The 21,539-nt window shown below is 40.6% G+C and overlaps 2 protein-coding genes across 2 annotated transcripts; both read right to left on the reverse strand.

The window, feature by feature from the left end:
• Positions 1 to 2,844: 2,844 nt before the first annotated feature.
• LOC119489301 (keratin, type I cytoskeletal 18-like) lies at positions 2,845 to 7,280 on the reverse strand. The gene is made up of 7 exons (XM_037771540.1): positions 6,811 to 7,280; positions 5,325 to 5,407; positions 5,082 to 5,238; positions 4,718 to 4,879; positions 3,785 to 3,910; positions 3,404 to 3,627; positions 2,845 to 2,984 (listed from the first exon to the last, which is right to left on the reverse strand). Exons 1-7 carry the CDS (start codon positions 7,237 to 7,239, stop codon positions 2,855 to 2,857), a joined length of 1,311 nt encoding a protein of 436 aa, XP_037627468.1. The 5' UTR covers positions 7,240 to 7,280; the 3' UTR covers positions 2,845 to 2,854.
• A 2,058-nt stretch (positions 7,281 to 9,338) lies between these two features.
• Positions 9,339 to 16,860, reverse strand: krt18a.1 (keratin 18a, tandem duplicate 1). The gene is made up of 7 exons (XM_037774128.1): positions 16,330 to 16,860; positions 14,176 to 14,258; positions 13,607 to 13,763; positions 10,734 to 10,898; positions 10,506 to 10,631; positions 10,083 to 10,303; positions 9,339 to 9,956 (listed from the first exon to the last, which is right to left on the reverse strand). Exons 1-7 carry the CDS (start codon positions 16,756 to 16,758, stop codon positions 9,842 to 9,844), a joined length of 1,296 nt encoding a protein of 431 aa, XP_037630056.1. The 5' UTR covers positions 16,759 to 16,860; the 3' UTR covers positions 9,339 to 9,841.
• Positions 16,861 to 21,539: the final 4,679 nt, after the last annotated feature.

Consider the following 21,539-nt stretch of genomic DNA (forward strand, 5'->3'; position numbering starts at 1 on the left):
CAGAAAAAGATTGTGAACCGCTCATTTAACGAGTTAGGAGTGAGAATTTGTAGGAGTAAGGTATCTTTCCTAGCTGTGTTGCGTCCAGTTTTACTCAGGTTGCTTAGATTCTTTGGTGATTAATGACTAAGCAAAGTGAATCCTCAGAGAGCCCCCTCTCTCTCTGTGCTGAAAGAAAGGTATGAGGGCCTGAGGAATTACAGGCATGCAGCACAGACATGCACTTGTGTCCCTTTCCCCCACCCTTATCTGATTCTATTCCCCATCTATCTCCTACTGTAGGTCTATCAGTCTCACCATCCTTTCTTTTCTACTCTTTCTATGGAATTCCTTGTCTCTCTGGTCTGTCTGCCCAGCTTCTGTCAGCGAGGCCAGAATACGAAGTGTGGGGAGTGACAGAGCCCAGCTACCACAATGGCTCAGAGTGTTAGGGAAGACAGCTTTACGACTTCACCCACAACAAAAGATAGCGAGACTGGGAGGAGACGCTCACAGCAGACATGCACACTTTACACAACAACAGCCGTGGGGCATTCCAAATTGCACTGGAAACTGGCACAAATAAGGAAACCATTGCTGGTTGTAAGATGCAGTTGTGAAACCAGTCTTGATTTGAATCTGGCAGAATGGTTAATGATGCTGTCTGACATTATGATGATGAATGGTGGATTGATTGGTAAAGGTTGAGTTCACGCTGTATAATCATCCCCAACTGTCCAAAAATGTCCCAGCCAATTATCGAAATCTGTCGCTTCCCGCATCTCTAGAACGTATCAAAAGCCTATTAACATAAAGTCATGCGGTGATTCAACTGAGACCAAAAGAGGTCAATTTGTGTCAAACAGCATGCTGGAACTAGACGAACTAATGTGAAAGTAAATAAACAGGAAGCAGCAGACTGCTTGGACGTGGCATGGGAATAGAGGCCTGCTGCTTATTATGGGATAAGGCTAAAGAACGGCAGGTCAGAATGTGAATTTCTCGGAAGCCGGAAGAATTTCCCGCACACACAGCAGACTTGGGGGGGATGATGGCAGGATGCCAGGCAACCATCAGTGTCTCTGTGCATAACAGGGAAGAAGACAAATGATATATGACCATTTTCATCTTTGTTTTTATGCTGTATATTTGTTCCGACCGGTAACACCCACAGAGCAAAAACAGGACTCAACAGCACGACTCAGAGCAAGGCAGGTGCAATCAAACAGTCTTTACTTGCCAAACAGGTTTGGTACACAGGTGAGCAGTCAGATAGGGGCAACCAGAGCCGACAAGGATAAGGTGAAAAACATGGTCATGGTAAAAAAAGGGTGAGTTCAGAAAAACCAAGAACACTAGGAAATCGCTGGAACGCTTGACTCGGGGACAAAGACGAACTGGCACAGAGACAGGGGAGACTAAATACACTGGGGAGGTGAGGCCAATTAGGAGCAAGATGAGAGGTAAGTAACATCAAATAATGTTTAATATTTACAATTTGAGATCGGTGCGGCAAGGATGGACTTCCGAGCTGAACATTCCTGACATACCTCAGACCACGGGAATATCTGGAAAGATCATCTTTAGAACCATCAAAAAATCTGGGTTTTGCTGACGGTCGTCGGGAGGGGGGGGGATTGGGCCTAAAATCGTCTTTATTCTCGTGTAGTGTGTGTCCGGCATTATACTGAAGTATACAGAAAGGTCTAAGTATATTTGGCGGCTTATGCTTACTTTTTGATAGAGTAGCCTATTAGAGGGTGTGATAGTTATTTGGCGTATGGTGGATATTAATTTACTTTAAATCTTCAAGATTTGCAAGTTAATCGTTATTAATCGCATTGTCCATAGTCAATCGCGATTAATCGCAAATTAATCACACATTTTTTATCCTTTTAAAATGTAACTTAAAGGAAGATTTGTCAAGTATTTAATACTCTTATCAACGTGGGAGTGTGTAAATATGCTGCGTTATGCAAATGTATGTACATATTTATTATTGGAAATCATTTAAGAACACAAAACAATGACAAATATTGTCCAGAAACCCTCACAGGTACTGCATTTAAAATTAAAATATGCTCAAATCATGACATGTCAGTGTGTCAGTGTGCTGACTTGACTATGACTTGCCCCAAAACTGCATGTGATTATCATAAAGTGGACATGTCTGTAAAGGGGAGACTCGTGGGTACCCATAGAACCCATTTTGAGGTCAAGGGACCCCTTTCAAAATGGCCATGCAAGTTTTTCCTCGCCAAAATTTTGTGTAATTTGGAGCATTATTTACCCTCCTTCCGACAAGCTAGCATGACATGGTTGGTACCAATGGATTCCTTAGGTTTTTATAGTTTCATATGGTGCCAGTATCTTCACTTTCGCTTTAAAACTGAGCCACCTACAACCTAAAAACCACAAGTTGCGTTAAAGAAATTAGTGGCGTTAAAACGAATTTGCATTATTATCGCTTTAACTTTGACAGCCCTAGATATAATGTTATGTAATATGTTAATTATTGAGCTTAGGCAGGCAGGTAGGCGGGTTTTGTTCCCTTTGGACACAGCTAGGCCAGCCGTTCCCCCCGTTTCCAGTCTTTATGCTAAGCTAAGCTAACTGCTGGCTGTAGCTTCATATGTAATGTAAGGACACAAGAGCTATATCAATATTATCATATAACTCTCGACAAGGAAGTGAATAAGCCTATTTCCAAAAGCGTCTATATATTTCTTTAATGGATTTATGAATTGTGAATATGAAATAATATATGTCCAATAATCAATTTTTCAAAACAAAACCAAAAAAAAAGTCACAGGCATAATGTTACACTTTTGTTGTTAATTTTATTTTTGTTACAAAGGTTTTTTCCTCCAGTGTTTTAATAAGCAGCAGCCTCTTCACTGGATTTGACGTCCTTGCTCTCTGACACCACTTTGCCATCCACCAGAGTCTGAGTGACTGTCACCACTTTGGTCTCGACCTTCTTCGGATCAATTGCATCGCCGAGACTGGAAAAATTAACAAAAGAGTAAAATCAATACAGAGTTGTTCTTTGTAAGGAGTAAAACAAAATGTATTCCTAATTCATACACTTGAATTAGATCCTTTGTGTCACTATATTTGGCATCAAATATAAAGTTATGTGGTATCCACATGCTGAAATGAAGCAGTTGGAATGAAAGTCATGGGAGGAGTATTGTACTGAAGCAGATTAACTACTTTTACTTTCCATATCAAAGTTGATTCGTGTTTGCATGAAGCTAATTTGAATCAAATTTGCAAAAGCTCCCCAGAGACGAACAAAGCTGCACTATCAGTCAGCTCACAATGCAGAGCGACGAATGTTTGGCTTTCAGCAAAGGTACGATCGAGCAGTTGTTTTTTTACCATTTCACCCAAACTTTCTGCCTCCTCTCCTCATACTCACTCGAAGTCTGCCTCGCCGTCCAACAGCCTCCTGTACTCGGCGATCTCGACCTCCAGTTTCACCTTGATGTTGAGCAGGTGCTCGTACTCTCTCGTGCTGTGCTGGATGTCGTTGCGGATCTGAGTGAGCTCCTCCTGCAACCTCAGGATGATCGCGTTGTACTTCTCCACCTCCATGTTGTAACGCATCTCGATGTCGCGCAGGGTGGCCTCCAGGGACGCTTTCTGTCAAGAGGCGAAGAAAAAAGCTTGATTACGCAGTTGATCGATGAAGTAGGGAGACCAAATGTTTTTTCTGGGCTTTCTTGCCGAGTGTTAGGTAACAAGTTTGATGCCAGTCATGTCTGTAGGATAATTATGCACTAATCACTAACACTCTTACCGTACTAAGTGTAGACTGCAGTTCAATGTCCAGTGCCTGACACCTCCTCCTCGTATCAGACATCACAGTCGTGGCTTCCTTCAGAGCTGTTGTGCTCTCAGTCACTTGGCCCTGCACCTCTGTGATCTGGATACATGATACAAATACATATAGTACACATGAAAAGGTTCTTAACAAACACAGCTATGCCCTTACAAAAAAAAACTTAAAATAAGGGAGTATGCCCTCAGTTTACGTTTTATGTACTTATCTGAGATAAACTTAACAAAGCTATACTTAAATATACTTGGCTTATACTGACAAGTATACAGAAAAGTCTAAATGTACTTGGCAAGTATACAGAAGAGTCCGCGTAAACTTGTCTTATACTGAAAAGTATACAGAAAAGTATATATATAAGTATATTTGGTTAATTACTATAAGTTAACTTAAAGAAAACATACAAGTGTACTTCAAAAACTAGTAGTTTACTAGTTGTGTACTCAAAGTTTACTACTCTTACATTTAATATATTTATAGTACTTTTGCTTTCAATACTTAAGCAAATTGAATATCGGAAAATGAATGATGATTGATACTTAGGTACAGAAAATATCAGATGCTTTAAAACTTTAACTCAGGTAATATTCTAATAGGTGACTTTAACTGGTTAGATATCTGTACTTTTACTCAAGTGTGGCTTTCAGGTACTTCATCCACCAAAAGTATACTTAAAAGTATACTTTTATAAACTAAAAAGTGGGCCAATTTAGTCCCAAAAAGTATTGAAGTAGTACACTTACAAATAAACTACTAGTACATTGATATTTACTTATTACATACAGTATACTTGGGAATATATTTTAACTATACTTATGGTTACTTTGTAACTTCTTTTTTGTAAGGGTATTCAACCCAAAATGTATTTGACGAATATTGGCATTGACGAATTACCGGAGCTTCATGCCAGTTTTTGAGGTCCTCCTGGTTCTTCAGTGTTATCTTCTCATACTTAGCCCTCATCTCCTCCATGATCCTGGCCAGGTCGTGTCCTTTAGCAGCGTCGACATCTACGTGAACGTCTTGGGTGATCTGGGCACGCAATTCCTTAACATCCTGTTGAGTGGGGAAATAGTCAGGGAGTGATTTCCTGAACAAGGTTAGAGGGGTTATCCTGTTCAAAGAGGTCCTATATTTACAATAGTATTGGGAATATTGTATATGTTTTTTTCTCTTTATATCGCTCTCCCATCGTTTAGTTGGATTAGGCCAAATGCAGCTGTTTTCATACAAATAATTTCTGATCAGTGCCCCTCACCGCCATGTGGTTCCTCCTCAGAGTGATCAACTCTTCCTTCAGAGACTCAATATCGCTCTCCAGGTGCAGGCGAACAACGTTGGTGTCATCCAGAAGCTTCCTCAGTCCGGCCACATCAGCCTCCACCGTCATACGCATGGACATCTCGTACTCCATCCTAACGATACATACTGTATATCAGATATATGTTGGATGTTGGATGGAGAGCCTGTTTCATTTTTCTACGCGAACCTGAACACTCACTTGACTCTGAAGTCGTCTGAAGCCAGGCTTGCGTTGTCAACAGCGATAGCAAGATGCGAGTTGTCCTTCATCATGTCAAATATCTGAAAGAAGTGAAATCATTTTGTATATATTTCAGTGTGTGAAAGACAAAGAAACTGCAGTCACACTATTCTCCCACAGTCAATTTGATGGACTGCAAACTGTAATTTTCAGTTTGATATGTTGTAAAGATGAAGAACTGACTTTGATAACAAGCTGTCATAAAAGTCATAAAAGAACAAAGAAGTTTATCTCTCATAGCTCGACATGGAGGTAAAGATAAGAGTGAGACTACAGGTAATAAATGTTGTGAAATCAGTCAGTTGGGGAGATCCATGAACACGTTGGAGAGGATGTATGATAATATAAAAAAAAGTGCTTCAGCCTGGAATGATTTTTTCCCCCGACATTACAGTATGTGACATTTTCAAGGGAAGGAAAGTGGACAGAGGATTAAGATCTCGGTCAATAAAAAGTTCTGCATAGAGAGTTCTTTAGAAAAACTACAATTTAACAGACATTTCTGAACATTAGTTTGCTAAAGCTACCTCTCATTATGTAACACATTCTCATCCCAACTTGTTACATACCGCTGCTTTGTCACGCCCCTTGGCGTCACTTTGTTTTTGGGCATCAAAACCACTATAGTTACTCTTGGCTCGCTCGTTAAACTGTCACCACTCTTCCAGCGCACTTTCTATGTGCATTTACTGTTGTCGTAGATGGGTTTACATTTTAGTTAATGGAATGCCCGGTGCGTTTCATACCGGCGCTAAAGGGTACCTTGTCCGGCGGTAATACACACCGACGGCCGTGACAAAGCCGCGGTATTTAATGCCATCGGAATGACAACGGGATGCTATATTAGAAAAATATTTTTTGCATCAGCGTGAAATTACCATTTCCTTTACTTGGAGACAGTAAAATGTTTGTACAAACAGAACACCTAAGGAGACCAAGATTTGTCCCTGGCATTATGTTATTAAATATATGATATAAAGAAATCTTTTCTTTCTGTCTTTTTACTTTTTTTTTTCTATTAAGTGACTAAATAAGACACATCAAGTCTCATTAAAGGTATACGATTTAGGAATTTTCAAAAAAAACATGTATAGACTGATAAAAAAATAATAAAATCTCTCTCAATCATCACTTATGACCCACTAGAAGTGTGTGGTGGTGTCTGTATCTGTGTATGTAGCTTGTATTTCCTCTTTTCTTCTTATTTTGCTGTGTTCAGGACGTTTCTGTGCTTCAACAATAATGTTTTATTTCCATGACTCACTGCTTTGCTTTCACTAACACCGCTCCCTCTCTTCATTCACTCTATAGCTCGCTCGATCATTGCAGCTCTCTCTCCCCATAGAGGAGGGGGCCAACTTTGAATGTGGTGTGTTAACAAACAGCAACCAACAACTGTTACATATTATACCTTTAAGATTTCCTGATTGTTTCATTTACTCACCTTGGCCCTCAGATCCATGATGGTGGCGTTGTACTTGCCGAAGTCCTTCTCATCCAAGGGGCCTCTCTTCTCGATGGTCTCTCTGATCTTGATCTCCAGAATGCCGTTGGCTTTCTCCAGATTCCTCACCGTCTCCAGGTAGCTAGCCAGGCGGTCGTTCAGGTGCTGCATAGTTAACTTCTCGTTGGTGATGGCCAGGGTTCCAGAAGTGGACCCAGACGACGAGGATTGGTAGTCATACCCACCCCCAAAGCCGCTGCCGACCCGTGTGCCGTAGGCCGTGGAGATCCTTATCCCCCGGCCACCTGCCCCTCCGCTGACACTGTGGGCATAGGCCCTGTCCATCGGTAGAGATCTATGAATGGCCCCCGCATTGGTCGAACGGCCACCAAGAATTTGAGAACTCTGGCGTCTAATCAGGGGCTCCATTGCTGATCAATTAGAGGAAGAAGCGATGTGTCCGGGTACAGAGGAGATTGGCAGGTGAGAGTGGAGGACCGAGGCGAGTCTTCTTGTCTTATATACCACTCCGACAGGCAATATTCCTTCCTGCCACTCCTCTCCTATCTATATTACATTTTTACCTTTAGCCTTCTTGCTTAGACTTCGTCCCCAGAACACCCACTGTCAAAGGCAAAAAGGTATGCTGACATTTTCATATTGATAATGTGCAGTCAATGAGCTGTATCTATGGTAACCATGATATAAACAGCAGCTTAAAGCATAAAGCTGGCCGTGTTCAATATCATGTCAACAAATTCCATGAAAAGACTAAGAATAAGAATAAGTAACATATCCAATGCCTGATACCTTATTCCTCTGTGCCATAGAGTCCCATTATTGTCCAAAAACTACAAAAAACGCACCAGTGAGCCACACTGGGTGACATGTTCCGTCAATATACTGAACATGACCATTTTCTTTCAATTTTGAATCGATTCATGCACCGTTTTGATGCTGTAAATACTCACCAGATTACTAAATGTGAATTCATCCGCAGCTGAAAGTAGTCCCCAACAAATGCACTATTTGTTTGAATCATGTTTATTAAAAACTGCAGTGCCCAGTTATTCATTATTTCCCTTCTTTTTTTTTTTTTAAAACAAAGTGCCCCATTTCTTAAGATTTATGTCTTTATGTTATGTTTTTTGTTTTTTTTCTTTCATGGAATTTGTTGACAATAAGAGAAACATAGATTTACACCAGCCTGATCATTTAGCTGGGTATTCAGACCAATGGGTTAACAAAGGTAAGGCCATGTTGCTTCAGGTGCCCGTGAGACGATGAAAAACGAGTAATAAATACGGCTTATCAGATGCTAAAATAGATGCACGGCGGTTTATAATAGTAAGAGGGAGGGATTTTACAACTCTGGAATGTTATCGCGGTCGGCAACAATCATTTTATCCCTCATCTCTACGATCGCAGTAAGCAATAGAATTACCCTGTCCAGGTCACAAAATAATCTACCAGGAATGTGCACTTGCATGGTAACGGTTGGTCCGCTCTACATAGTGAGCCTGCATTGGCGCAACCACTCTACCAAATGTTTTTTCACAGGTTGTTAATGTTGGTCTGAACTCTGCAGTAAGATACCCTTTATGATGTTTTTGACTCTGTACAGTGATTGTAAAGGTACATGTAGCAGTGCACCTTTAAAAATGGAGAGGAGGAAAACTGCAAGCTAAAATTACCAATGGATTAAGAATGAAGGATCTAATGCTCATCATATATAGAGTGCTACAGTAATGAGTCCTTAAACCTGGCAATGAGTTAACACTTTAGCACTTCCGGTTCCCCTCGTCTGGAAGTCAATGTTGTTTTTGAATGGGTTTTTAGTTTGAAGCCTGAAAAAAGGTCTGTGGTTAACACAAGAGATTTTAATGTTTTGTTCTACGATATAAAATACGTCAGTAAATATCCCACTCGTGAATTTTGAATCTTTTACGTGTCTTAAAAAAGTGGCTAAATGAGACTACTAAACGTCATAACGACTTGTCCGCCTTTACAGCCTTGTTGTGTATACTCGCGTTCATGTGACCGTAGTTTAGTTTGTTTATAGCCTTACGTTAGCTTCACCTTCACCTTGATGATATGATATGATATGATATGATAACGTGTAAGTATCATAGAGGTGTGTTTGTCACAAAGCTTATTTTCGGCAATAATCCAAAACCCAATGGAAAAAATCCCATTGGCTTTTTGTCAAGGGATCCCAGGGCGATACCAACTTCCTGGTTGGCCTACAAAAACAGGACATCCCTGAGCACTCCATTACGTGTTTCCTACATATTTATAGTTTAGACACCAGACAGGAGTTCAGTGTGTCATACATTTCATTCCTTTCAAGAATTCATATATTGCTATCGAGAATGAATGAATGGTAAATATTCCTGTCACTGTCTGCTACCGTAATATGCTTGATTTATTCATTTTATGCCTCCCCTGTCATGTTAAGATAATATAATCTGATATATCTGATGTAAATTATTTTCAGTTTCAAACCAAACAACATGTTGACACCATGATAAATTTCTTAAAATGGACTTTATTGAAATGTCTGAACATCACAGCGCAACAGGCCGACTTAACTGGACAGAAAGAAAACCAAAGATGATGACATAAAAACATAAAAAAAAATGTTTTGCATTTATTTGGACTCTTATTACTTTGAAATATGGGATGTCTTTAATTAGTTTGTCTCTGAAAAAAAAAAAACTCTCCAATTCTGAACTTTGTAAACATCTGCAGGTCAACACACAAACATAAATAAATCAAGATGAAATAAATATTTGATGATTTAGTTTTCCTCCGATCCAGTTTTTTTCATTTCATCAACCTGTGGAACAGCTGATTATCCAGGAAGTCAAACTAATTGCAGCGTCAGCTGAGATTACGGTTAGTACTGTGTGACTAAGAAAAAAAGGAGAAAAGGTTTGGGGAAAAAAAGATCAATTTTGGCCAATCATATGTTAGTGTTATGATGCAGTGACAGTGATTGTTGGGAGTGTCGGGTGGTTGCCTCTGCTATTCAAAGGTCTTTGGTATTTGTGCTGGAGGAAACCACCTTGCCGTCCACCAGGGTCTGTGTGACAGTCATCACTTTGGTCTTCACTGTTCTCTGGTCTTCCAGAGCGTCCTGGAGCCTGAATGGAAATATGAAGAACAAATTAATTGTCAGCTAGTTTCTATTGACAGATTTAATGGTTAATTTTGCCTCTGCGGGTTTGATTTGGACAACTCTGTCATTATAGAATCATTAATCCACTCACGTGAAGTCCTCCCCGTCCAGCAGCCGTCTGTATGTGGCGATCTCGGCCTCCAGCTTCATCTTCATGTTGAGCAGGGTCTCGTACTCCTGCGTCTGCATCTGGATGTTGTTACGCAGCTGCGTGAGCTCGGCCTCCAGACCCAGGAGGATGGTGTTCAGAGACTCGATCTCCATGTTGTAACGCATCTCCGTGTCCCTCAGTGTGCCCTCCAGAGAGCCTTTCTGTGAGAATGTGAAAGAAAAGAATGGGTTAAATTTTTTTACAGTGAACCCAACTCGCCGATGACAGCTCCATAGCGAGTCACCGGAGTGTAAAGCTTGTGTCAACAAAGTCGACGTGAGAGCCTTGAAGTGAAAGTGCTGAGTTAGCCTCTGCAGCGTGTGTTGAGATAAATGAAGTGTGTGCTGACTGAATGCTTCTCACCAGGCTCCTCTGTGACTCCAGCTCGATCTCCAGGGTTTGCATCTGTCTGCGCAGGTCGTTCACCTCTGTATGTGCACCCTTCAGGGCCTCTGTGTTCTGGGTGACCTGACTTTGCACTTCTGTTATCTGAAGGAAGGATTTAGATCAACAAGATAAGCAAAACTCAACTTAAGACTCACTCATTTCAACAGGGACTTTGCAGGTGATAGTTTCTTGTTAATCGTTTACCTGAGATTCGTGCCATGCTTTGAGCTCATCCTGGTTCTTCTTTGCCATATTCTCGTACTTGGCCCTTATTTCTGCCATGATCTGAGACAGGTCCTGTCCTTTAGGAGCGTCAACATCCACACGGACTCCTGACTGGGCGATCTGGTTACGAAGCTCCATAACTTCCTAAAGAAATAAAAATGGATAGAGACATAATAACAAATCTAGAGCACTTCAATCAGTTCAAGTGGCTAGAGCAGTACTTGGAAAGAGGCCGGGGTGGATGGATTGGTCAAACAAAGACAGGACTTTCACCCCGGAGACCACTGTTCGTGTCCTGTGTGAAACCAAGTCAACGTTGACCTATTTTAAGTACGTAACGTTACTATACCGCATACGTAATGTAGCCTACTTAACTATGTAGCAATCATACTTATTTTAACCCAAACCATGATCAAACAAACACAGGACTTTCACCCCAGAGACTGCTGTTCATATCCTGTGTGAAACCAAGTCAACGTTGACTTATTATAAGTTCATAACGTTACTATGCTGCATACATAGTGTAGCCTACTTAACTACGTAGCAATCATACTTATTTTAACCCAAACCATGATCAAACAAACAAAGGACTTTCACCACAGAGACTGCTGTTCAAATCCTGTGTGAAACCAAGTCAATGATGACTTATTATAAGTACGTAACGCTACTACGTCATGTACGTAGTGTAGCCTACTTAACTACGTAACAAACATACTTATCCTTAACCCAAACCATGATCTTTTTTTAAACCTAACCAAGTAGTGTTGTTGATTGTATGTATGTAACGATCAGAAATGTACATGTGCAAAACTAACGCTAGAGGGATTCCTAGAATGTCATAGTTTGAAGCGTTGGGTCACTGACCAAGCTGCCGTATTTGACGATTTGGGAGTGAGAATGTGTTGGATAGAGCGGAGCTCAGATCCTATGGAAGCCTTGTTTTATTGAGCTGTGACCCAGCTGTGACTCCTAGCCTCTTTCAACCATAATCACATTATGGTCAGGTAAATATACAGAGGGTGCATCTAAACCATTATCTGGGGCCATAAAGACTTAATTCTTTCAGTAAACAAATGGTTGCGTGTTGGCTTGTGCACTTAAATGATAGTCATTTGAATTCTTTGGTGTTTTCTCTATTGCCAAATATGGATGGGGACCATTTTTTACGATGAGGCTTCCCACAAAATTCACATACAGATATTTCAGATTTCTTAACACACCGCCCTTTTTCCACTGACGTTTTCTCAAGCTTGTTTTCAACAACGCCCTGCAGCCTGTCAGGATGTGTCGGCTGCATGCAGTCGTGGCGTAGTGTGCAACATAGTATACTGTACGGCACCCATGGGGATGATGTTAGAGGGGATTATGGAGAGATAAGCAAATATTTATTCAGGCTTTCTGTGTGGCTGTTTGCTGAAATGATGTCCAGAGGTCTTTTAAACGTGGCTTTTGTTTGGAATTTATTAGACTTTGTTGACAGCAGCACTAAAAAAAGTCAACACTGGCGCAGCATAAATACGACCTTTGACACTCGCAGACAAAATGTACAAAACCAGAGCTTAAGTTTATGTTAAAGGCCCTGGAAACCTATTTTGTAAATCAGGTTGCTAATGTTTTTTTCTTTGGTTATTTCAGAGATTTCTACCTTTCTGTTTTTGTCCTTGCTTTTTTCACTGGTTTGAAGTCGGAAGCTGGAAAAATGTGATGTTACCATGCACCGATTAAAGCTTGGGTAGGTAACGTATTTTAGAAACCTTTTTTGTTATAATTGTTGAATTCTACATCCCAACAGCAATGAATACATGAAGAGCTCTGCCAAAAAAATAAAATAGAATCTGCTATCTGTGGCTGTTGCTTTCATTGGCAACACTGGACTGGGTTTTTCCGTTGGATAACTTTTAAAATCTAGCTTATTCTTGCTGGTTGCTCCATTGTTACCTACCCACGCTTTAAGATGAAACTCAACTTTCAAGTTGAAGTTTGGATTTGAATGCCCCCCCTTCCCAAATAGAAGTTTATTCAAGTGTGTTATTAGTATACTTATTTTAAACTTAAAGTAAGAGAGTATACTTTCAGGTGACTTTGTATGTACTGTACTTATCAGAGATACACTTAACAAAAGTACACTTAAGTATGCTTAGTTTATACAGACAAGTATACAGAAAAGTCTAAGTATACTTGGCCTATACTTGTACTTAATCTTTTGATCGAGGTATACTTAAGAAAAGTATAATTAAGTATTCTTGCCTTATAGGCCTACGGAAAGGTGTACTTGGCTTGTAGTTGTGGTTACTGTTTGATAGAGTAGCCTATTAAAGTGTGTGAGAGTTTGTCAACGAATGTTTTGATATTAATTTACTTCAATTCATCAAGATTTTGCTACGTTTTTTGGATTCTTTGTTCACCGTGCAGGCATGTGAGAAAAATGTATTATTTTTTTTTATCATCACTCATTGGCTAAGTACTATAAGTTAAAGTATACAAAGTGTACTTTCATAAACAAAAAAATGGGCTGCAAGTATATAACTATTAAACTAACAGTATACCTATTCTTTTGTAGTTTAGTTCATAGTATAGTTGCAGTACAAAAGACAACTTAGATGTAAAGTTGTGTACTCAAAATGTACTGTTCTTACACTTAAAGTACACTTAAAAGTATACTTTTATAAAATAAAAAGTGGGCCAATTTAGTCCCAAGAATTAGTACACTTACAAGTATACTAGTTCATTGATAGTAGTTTACTTACTACATAAAGTATACATCGGGGAAATATACTTGAACTTTACTTGAAGTATAGTTCCTAAAATAAATTTGAAGTATACTACTTTTTCGTAAGGGCCATCATACTCACATTTTCATGGTTCTTCTTGAGGTGGATGAGCTCCTCCTTCAGGGATTCAATCTCGCTCTCCAGGTTCATGCGGCTCATGTTGGTGTCGTCGATGAGCTTCCTCAGGCCGATGATGTCGGCTTCCACAGACTGGCGGATGGCCAGCTCAGACTCAAATCTACACAGCACAGGGCAGGACAGTAAGGTACTGTACCTTCAAAGACTGGCACAGCTGCTCACATTCACTTTGTAAATCTACTCATCAGGTCTTAACTGAATAACTCAATGACTAAAGTTACTGAATGGACCTATACTATTTTTTAATTATCTTTTTTAAGCTATCTTTCCTTCAAGGTTAAATATACATGGTCAGCATACAATATTCTATTTGCCAGCTGTGTTTGCTATGACATTTAATTGATGATACAAGTGAAACGCCTCCGCCGGCTATGATGCAAAGGTGATGATTTATGACTACAAGACAGACACCCTGTATTCATCCCACAACCCATTCAGCAGTGAAACGGGTGTGCCCGCAGCTGTCTGGCTTAGTGTTTTACAACCTCTGCGGCACGGTGGGTGGAACTTACTTCACTCTGAAGTCATCGGCCGCCAGGCGAGCGTTGTCGATGTTGAGAACCAGGCGGGCATTGTCAGTGGTGGAATCGAACACCTACAACAGGTCGACAAAAGAAAGAGGTGGTAAGAGGGCCAGCACAGACAACCAACAGAGATGGCAAAACAATGATGAACTATTCATTTAATGAGAGTCCACTAGCTTCTTTAAAATATTGTGAGAATTCTACATAAGAAAGCAATTATATTGAATCTGTTAAAACTGGTTTGAAGAACATTTTAAAATTCAGATTTGGTCAAATGACATTGGGTGTTTATTCTAGTGAGATAAGTAGTAATGTTTTTTTTTTTGGAGAAAGTGTCAATGTCTGTGTGTAAATGAGGACAGTGCCAGTGGGCCGCTTCAAACAAAAAAACAGACAGTTGCAGTATTTTTTTAGCAGTCACGGTATGGTACATAAGGGCTGGGATGGGTGGCAGGGGAGGCATCCAGGTGACAAAGTCCACCAGCCAATCAGCAGCTGCCAGGCAACGGCTGTGCTGTCGCTGCTTAGGAACAGGATCTATCCTGTCAGCAGGAACGAGGCAGGTGATTTGCATGAGGAAGGTGGTGATGTCGGTTGCGGTGGTGCTTGTGTGTGTGTGCGTGCGTGGTCATGTGAGTGCGCATGCATGTGTGTGTGTTTGCACGGGAAGTTGACTGTGCGTGCTTTACCGGACAGGGCTGGTTTAACATTGGCGGGGGAGTCTGTGTTGTTTCAGATGGGGGTGCTGAGGGTGGAGGGCACCATTATAGAGTGATTGTTGCCTCATGCCAAAAGGAAAATGAATCTATTTTGACACTGCGCTGTTTGGATGAACCTCTCAGCTGTTAGTAAAGTTGATAAGATTTTGCGAAATAGATGTTAAACTCCTTCTTCTTCTTCTCCTCTCGTTGCCTCCCCTTTTGTCCAATTTGTTTGTGGCATCATTTCAAATGAGGGTTTGCTGACGTCGATGCTGCTATCTGTGTGACTCCCACAAGGACAAAGTTTAGAAAAAGAAATGCTCTTTGTGGGCACACTTTCCCCATAATGGGAACATGGAAAAGTAACAGTTTTCCCATGCTGAACTGCCACAGTAGACACTCTGTATTTAGGTGTTTATCCAGTTGCTCCATTGGGACCAACTGGAATGTTCCATTTGGAAACTGCACATAATTTGCAAAGGAAAATGTAGCTTTGAATGAAGAGTGGCAGCAGGATGAGGAGGGTTACACAGTCCAGTACTCTTTCAGTTTTTTCTTTCTTTGGCATTCAGTGGTACAAACCCTGGAATAAATAATTTACTAATTTTCCTGGTTGTGTTCACTTTCTTTCTAAAATTCTAGTTCTAAAATCTCTCTGCACTAGTTAGCTGTGCCGGATGTATCTGTATGGGGCGTACAAGGGATGTCTGAAATGAATTGTGTTATCAGATTAATTACTTCTAAAATGCAGAACATAAAGAAACAATAAGCTCCACCTTGAACGTTTTTATTCACATTAAGTGAGTTGACTTTCCTCCTTCCGTCCCTTATCAGCTTCTATTTTATGTATACACAGTAGAAATGACTGTACTGCGTGTTCAGTCCTATTGTCCGACTAACAACACACTGTTTGTGTTACGCTAAACAAAGAGGAAATAGGTAGTTAAAGTCATGATGTATGGGCCTGCAAGTTGACCCTTTACAGCCTGTGAAGTCCCTGGATTCTTGTTTTTTTTTATTGTTTCTCTCTGCTTTCCTGTCTCTCTGACCCGTGATGCTCCAACATTCCACCGCCATACTGTTTCCGGTGCAGCCCTTGGCGCCCGGCACCCGGAGAGACGGCTAGCACTGTGCCAAGCAGTAACCCTGGGTACTGATGGAGTTTCATTTAGGTCAAGGGGCACAGAATATATTTGAATATATTTAAATACGTTTGCAGTGTAAATACCCTCAAGATATATTGGGCCTCAGACTGTTTTACAACTTTCTTGCCCAATCACACTTACACCACATCTTCTCACAACATTTATCACCTCATAACTCACCCTGGGTTTCATCCATCCACATTACCTCCCTCCCTCCCTCCATTCATTCAACCTCTCTTTTGCTCAACACTTAATAAATCAACACATGCACATCTTCTCCCCAACCTCCTCCTCACCTTCCTCCTCAGGTCATCCAGGATGGCCTGGTACTTGCTGTAGTCTCTGAAGTCAGGTCCGCTCTTCTCCAGGGCCTCCTTGATCTTAATCTCCAGCTTGTGGTTGGCCTGCTCCAGGTTCCTCACCGTCTCCAGGTAGTTGGCCAGACGGTCGTTCAGGCCCTGCATGGCGAACTTCTCATTGCCCATGATGTCGGCGCTGTTCCCGCTCACCTGGACGCTGCTGGAGAAGCCCCCTCCTCCGGAGCCCATTCCCATGCCGGCTCCCAGCCCACTGCGGGAGGAGATGCTGATGCGGGCCCCACCGGCCCCACCATGGATAGTGGGGGCCCTGTAGACGGGACCAGAGGTACGGCTCAGTGATGCACCAGGAGCCCTGCTGCTAGTGGAGGAGCGCATAGAGTATGTAGTTTGCTTGGAGGTTTTCATTGTGGCTGAGACTCAGTGAGAGAGAGAGAGTGAGTAAGAGAGAGCAGGCACGGGCTTGGTACGCAGGAATAGGAGCTCACAGACACAACGCAGGAGGAGAGGGAAAGCTGTTAAACTATATAAACCTTGTGGGCCCTCAGGTCCGCCCCTAAAACCACTCCCCCTCACCCTGAGTCACCTCCCTCTTTTCCACAGGCCTAAACCGCAAGACTGCTCACAGCATGCCTTTGTCCTTCACAGCCCTCATAAGTTGGTCAACTCTGAAGACTCAGTGGAATTCAATAACTTGGAGATTTGCAGTATTTTATGAAAATAAAACATTTTTTATCCGACATTCATGATACTAAATATTACTAGGACTTTATAAAGTCCAAGAACGTCATTTTATATTTTTATTTCAATAATTCCCCTGAAGTCAAGATATTAAAAACAAAAATACATTTCTTCTTCTATGTGTATTTCATAGTTTTTGGACAACAATGGAGTTTTGTGGCATATTATATCAGCTACACAGACAATAATTGTGGGTAGGATAAATTCATTGTCAGTTTTAATCTCTTCGGGGGGGAATTGTGTTATAATAAAAAGATAAAATAAGAGCAATCATAATCTTTTAAGATAGTTTGTTACCTGGGTATGGAGCTATACTGTGAGAATATGTTTTTTTTTTACAGATGTGCGAGGTATCCAACGGTCCCAATAACTTCCAACAGTATTAAGTTGAACAAACAAATATTTCAGATTTTGTCACCCACATTAGACTCATCAAAACACGTTATCGGTTGTGTGACATTCCCCACCCTGAAAACAGCGACATATCATCACCTTTCGAGAATGTCTCGGGATCGGTTCAGTCTAGTTTACTGGAATGATGTCATCATTGTCTTAAGTCACCGTGGGCAGGTGATATCAGGCCATGTCACACCTGGACTGTAGTCACTTAATGAAAGAAACAAAACAGATGTTCTCACACGTCATAACACAGCATTCAAAAGACATGTTCACTGTCTCTGCCTCTTTTTTTAAACTGAAAACACAGACGACATCCTGTCAAACAAAACAAAGGGGAGTATAACAGACCTAAGTCCACAAACACAGACATCTCTCCCCCGAAATTAACCCAGGCTTGACGCAGCCAGTAAAGACAAAAAAAATAAATAAAGGGTCCTTTGAGCAGTTCAAAGTATCCGCATACAACGGTTTGTGTGATATCTTACAAAAAGTTATTCCTCATTTTTCATGCATTTTCCTACAAATGTCCAGTATCAATTTCCAGTCTCAAAATAAACTTCCGTGTTCACAGGAAACAACTTGGTTAGGTTTAGGCAAGAAAACTACTTAGTTAGTTTCAGGAAAGGTTTGTGGTTTGGGTTAAAATAACTCCGGAAGTGCTGTAACTTAAGTACGGAAGTTACGTGACAAATAAAACAACTTTGACTTCTGGTTTCACACAGGACGCAAACACTGGATGTGTACCTATTCTGGCGTGGAGAGGAGTTCGTGTTGCTCTGGTTCTATCTATTTGGCGTGGAGAGGAGGACGTGTTGCTCTGGCTCTACCTGTTTGGCGTGGAGAGGAGGTTGTGTTGCTCGGGCTCTATCTGTTTGGTGACGCCGGGAAGCTGCTCGACATCCTCCTGGATCCACCTTCTCACATATGTTCACATTATATGTATTATTTTTTGTCATATGGATTGTCCATGTTGTATTTTCATTATGTTGTTACTCGCACATATGACATCTATTGCACGTCTGTCCATCCTGGAAGGGGGATCCCTCTTCTGTTGCTCTTTCTGAGGTTTCTTCCATTTCTTTCCCTGTTAAAAGTTTTTTTTTTGGTTAAGTTTTTCCTTATTCGATGAGAGGGTCGTACTGTAAAGGACAGAGGATGTCGTATCCTGTACAGATTATAAAGCCCCCTGAGGCAAATTTGTGATTTGTGATTTTGGGCTATAATAATTAAAATTGACTTAACTTGACTTGACCTCTTCTGAAGGAGACGAAGGCGTTCCATCTTCTGCCATGATTTTGAGCTGTAGTCAACTGAAGGGATGTCATAGAGGAAGTAGGGCCAAACCAATTTGTTCCATCTGCGGTGCTATGATTGACTAGTTGGCTGTCTTATCTCTCGCTGTCGGACAATCGCTGTCGTGCACGTGAAATCATGTATATATATATATATATACATGATTTATAGCTAAATGTATCAGTAAAGTGTGTAGCCTAATGTAACGGAGTAGAAGTACATATATTTTTATCACAATTGTACTTGAGTAAGAATAAAAAGTATTCTGCAAAACAACTACTCTTAGAAGTACAATTTATTTAAAAAAACAAACCACTCAAGTACATGTAAGGGAGTAAATGTAAGGTGTTACTACCCACCACTAGTTGTTATGTGTATCATCATCTCCATGTGACCATCTCCTAATCTATATACAAACATTGCAGATTATATTAAAACCAGTTGTGATGACAAGTTTTATCATTGATGCCACTATCACACTGAAAACAGTACAGCACTAGAAAGAATGTAAAGTACATGATTTGTAGTAAAAAAAAAAAAAATAGTATGGTCCTTTAAAGCCTCGATGGTTAATAAACCTGGAGTTAAATCAGATAAAGGTTTGTAAGGTGTCAGGTAGCTCCAGATCTCCAGACCTATGTGCAGTACAGTATGTTATCTATCGTACAGAGCCGGATGTGTGTCTGATTGTCCCCCTCCCATAAAGGATATGGTCAGACAAAGGAACAGTTACACAATCTCCTTAGTAGACACATAGGAACAATGACTTTTCTAAAACACTAAACATATTCCAGAAGCCCCCCCTGCAGGTTTTTAACACAAGCACATTCCACACAGGGTATAACTCTAAAGCAACTTGTTATTGGCTTGTGGTTTCTTTGTAGTTTCATGTGTGCTTTTGTTGGTCATTTAACAAAAACCATGGAAGCTTATCTGTTACCGATCCTTAAAGTTCTTAAGCAACAACAATCAAGTCTTATTTGGAAATCCACGGTATCAGCATCAACTTGTTCTCAGACATAATTCCTGCTTAATGTTTTTTCTGTTTGTCTGTAGTCATGTTCAGTCTCATTCTTGCTCAGAATTTCTCTGTTTGTTTTTCAGGAAGGAACACGCAGCAGGATATTAAAGGATAAAGAGCTCTTGATGCAAAAACAACTCCTGTACTGTCATTGAGCTGACAAACAAAAGGGATTTCTTCTAATCATAGCAATAAAGTGGCTTCATAAGAGGTTGCCTCAAAACATGTATTATAATAATAATGATACAAATGCCAATTATTAAATCCAAGCCAATTTGTAAGCTCTTTTTATACCTCTAAACAAAGAGAAAGCAATAGGGAAAGTAGGAGACAGAGAAGCAGAAATAGAAATCAAGGGGGGGAATGACAGACAAAGCAGTACAGTCGCTTTTGGCGTGGCATTTGCACGCCATGTAGTCTGTATTGACTGCAAAGTAAACAGATCTGCGTAAATATGCTACACTCAGAGCTAGTGACATCGAATAAAAAGTTAGAAAGACTGCTTATGGTGGGCAGGAGGGGAGGTGGATAGGTCCAACAAACACAGGACTTTCAAACAGGAGACCGGTGTTCATGTCCCAAGTGTTGTTGAGTTATTTTGACGTCACGATACTGACGTTTGTGACGGTGATGTGTGTTTTATAGTGACATTTGTGACATATTTTTTAGTGATGTTTGTGACGTATTTTCCGTACTTATGTTACGTTGTTTTTGCCCAACCATGATGTTTTCCTTAAACCTAACTAAGTGGTTTTGTTGCCTAAACCTAACTGTGGATGTTACTGTAGTTTTGTTGTGTGGGGTACAAATAACATGCGAAAAGCGGCGCACAAATGACACGAAAAGCATAAAATGCATCCTCATGACACACCGAATGTCCTTATAATGTCGTGCTGCTGTTTATACGCCTTCCCGTGAGATGGGGTTGGACAAAAGATAGATAAACATCAGACACCCTGAGACCAGAAGTGAGTAATCCCAAATACAGACAAAACCAGCACCGGTTACACAGGGTCTCTTTATGGTTGTAGAGTTTCAGAGTTTTTGTTTGTCTAGCAGTGGCTGTAATGACTGCAGTGTTTTGTCTGGTCCTGATGGCTGCCACGCCCGGCAGAAAACACAAAGATTAAGCTACAGAAATGAGCAGATAAAAGGTATTGAGTTTCAAACTCAGGTGTAAGATAAACGATGGAGATTACTACAGGCTTCAGTCTTGGTGCTTTCCCAACAACAAAGACATCAGCCGTTAGTTTTTAATGCTTTTATTATTTTATGTTTTTATTATTTTATGATTATTTAATGGAAGTGTTTATTTTGAATGAATAGTTCTACATTTTGTGGAAACATTAAGAGAATAACACTGATACCTCCAGAGAGACAAGAGAGTTCATGTCTGTGGTAGGTATAGAGGTGGAGCTCCAGAGAGTTTTTTATTTTTATTTTTTTTGATAGTAAAGGTTGCTGACCCCTGCCCTAGACAAACAGAAATGTAAAAACGATGTCATCTCAGTGAGGTTGCCAGGTATGGTGTCATCGTGTCTGTACACAGTCCTATATACTTAAATGTGTGCTCACCAAATCCTTTTCTAAACCAGCTGTTTCAATGAGTGGGCTTGAAGGACTTTACACACAGGGGCGTTTTTTTTGTGTGCGATTAATTCGCACCTCAATATATTTTTTCAAACTGTTGTTTGGCAGCGCTGATGCCATTTTTTCCCGGAACAAGGTTGATTTT

This window comes from Sebastes umbrosus, chromosome 6, assembly GCF_015220745.1.
Source record: "Sebastes umbrosus isolate fSebUmb1 chromosome 6, fSebUmb1.pri, whole genome shotgun sequence".
NCBI lineage: Eukaryota > Metazoa > Chordata > Actinopteri > Perciformes > Sebastidae > Sebastes > Sebastes umbrosus.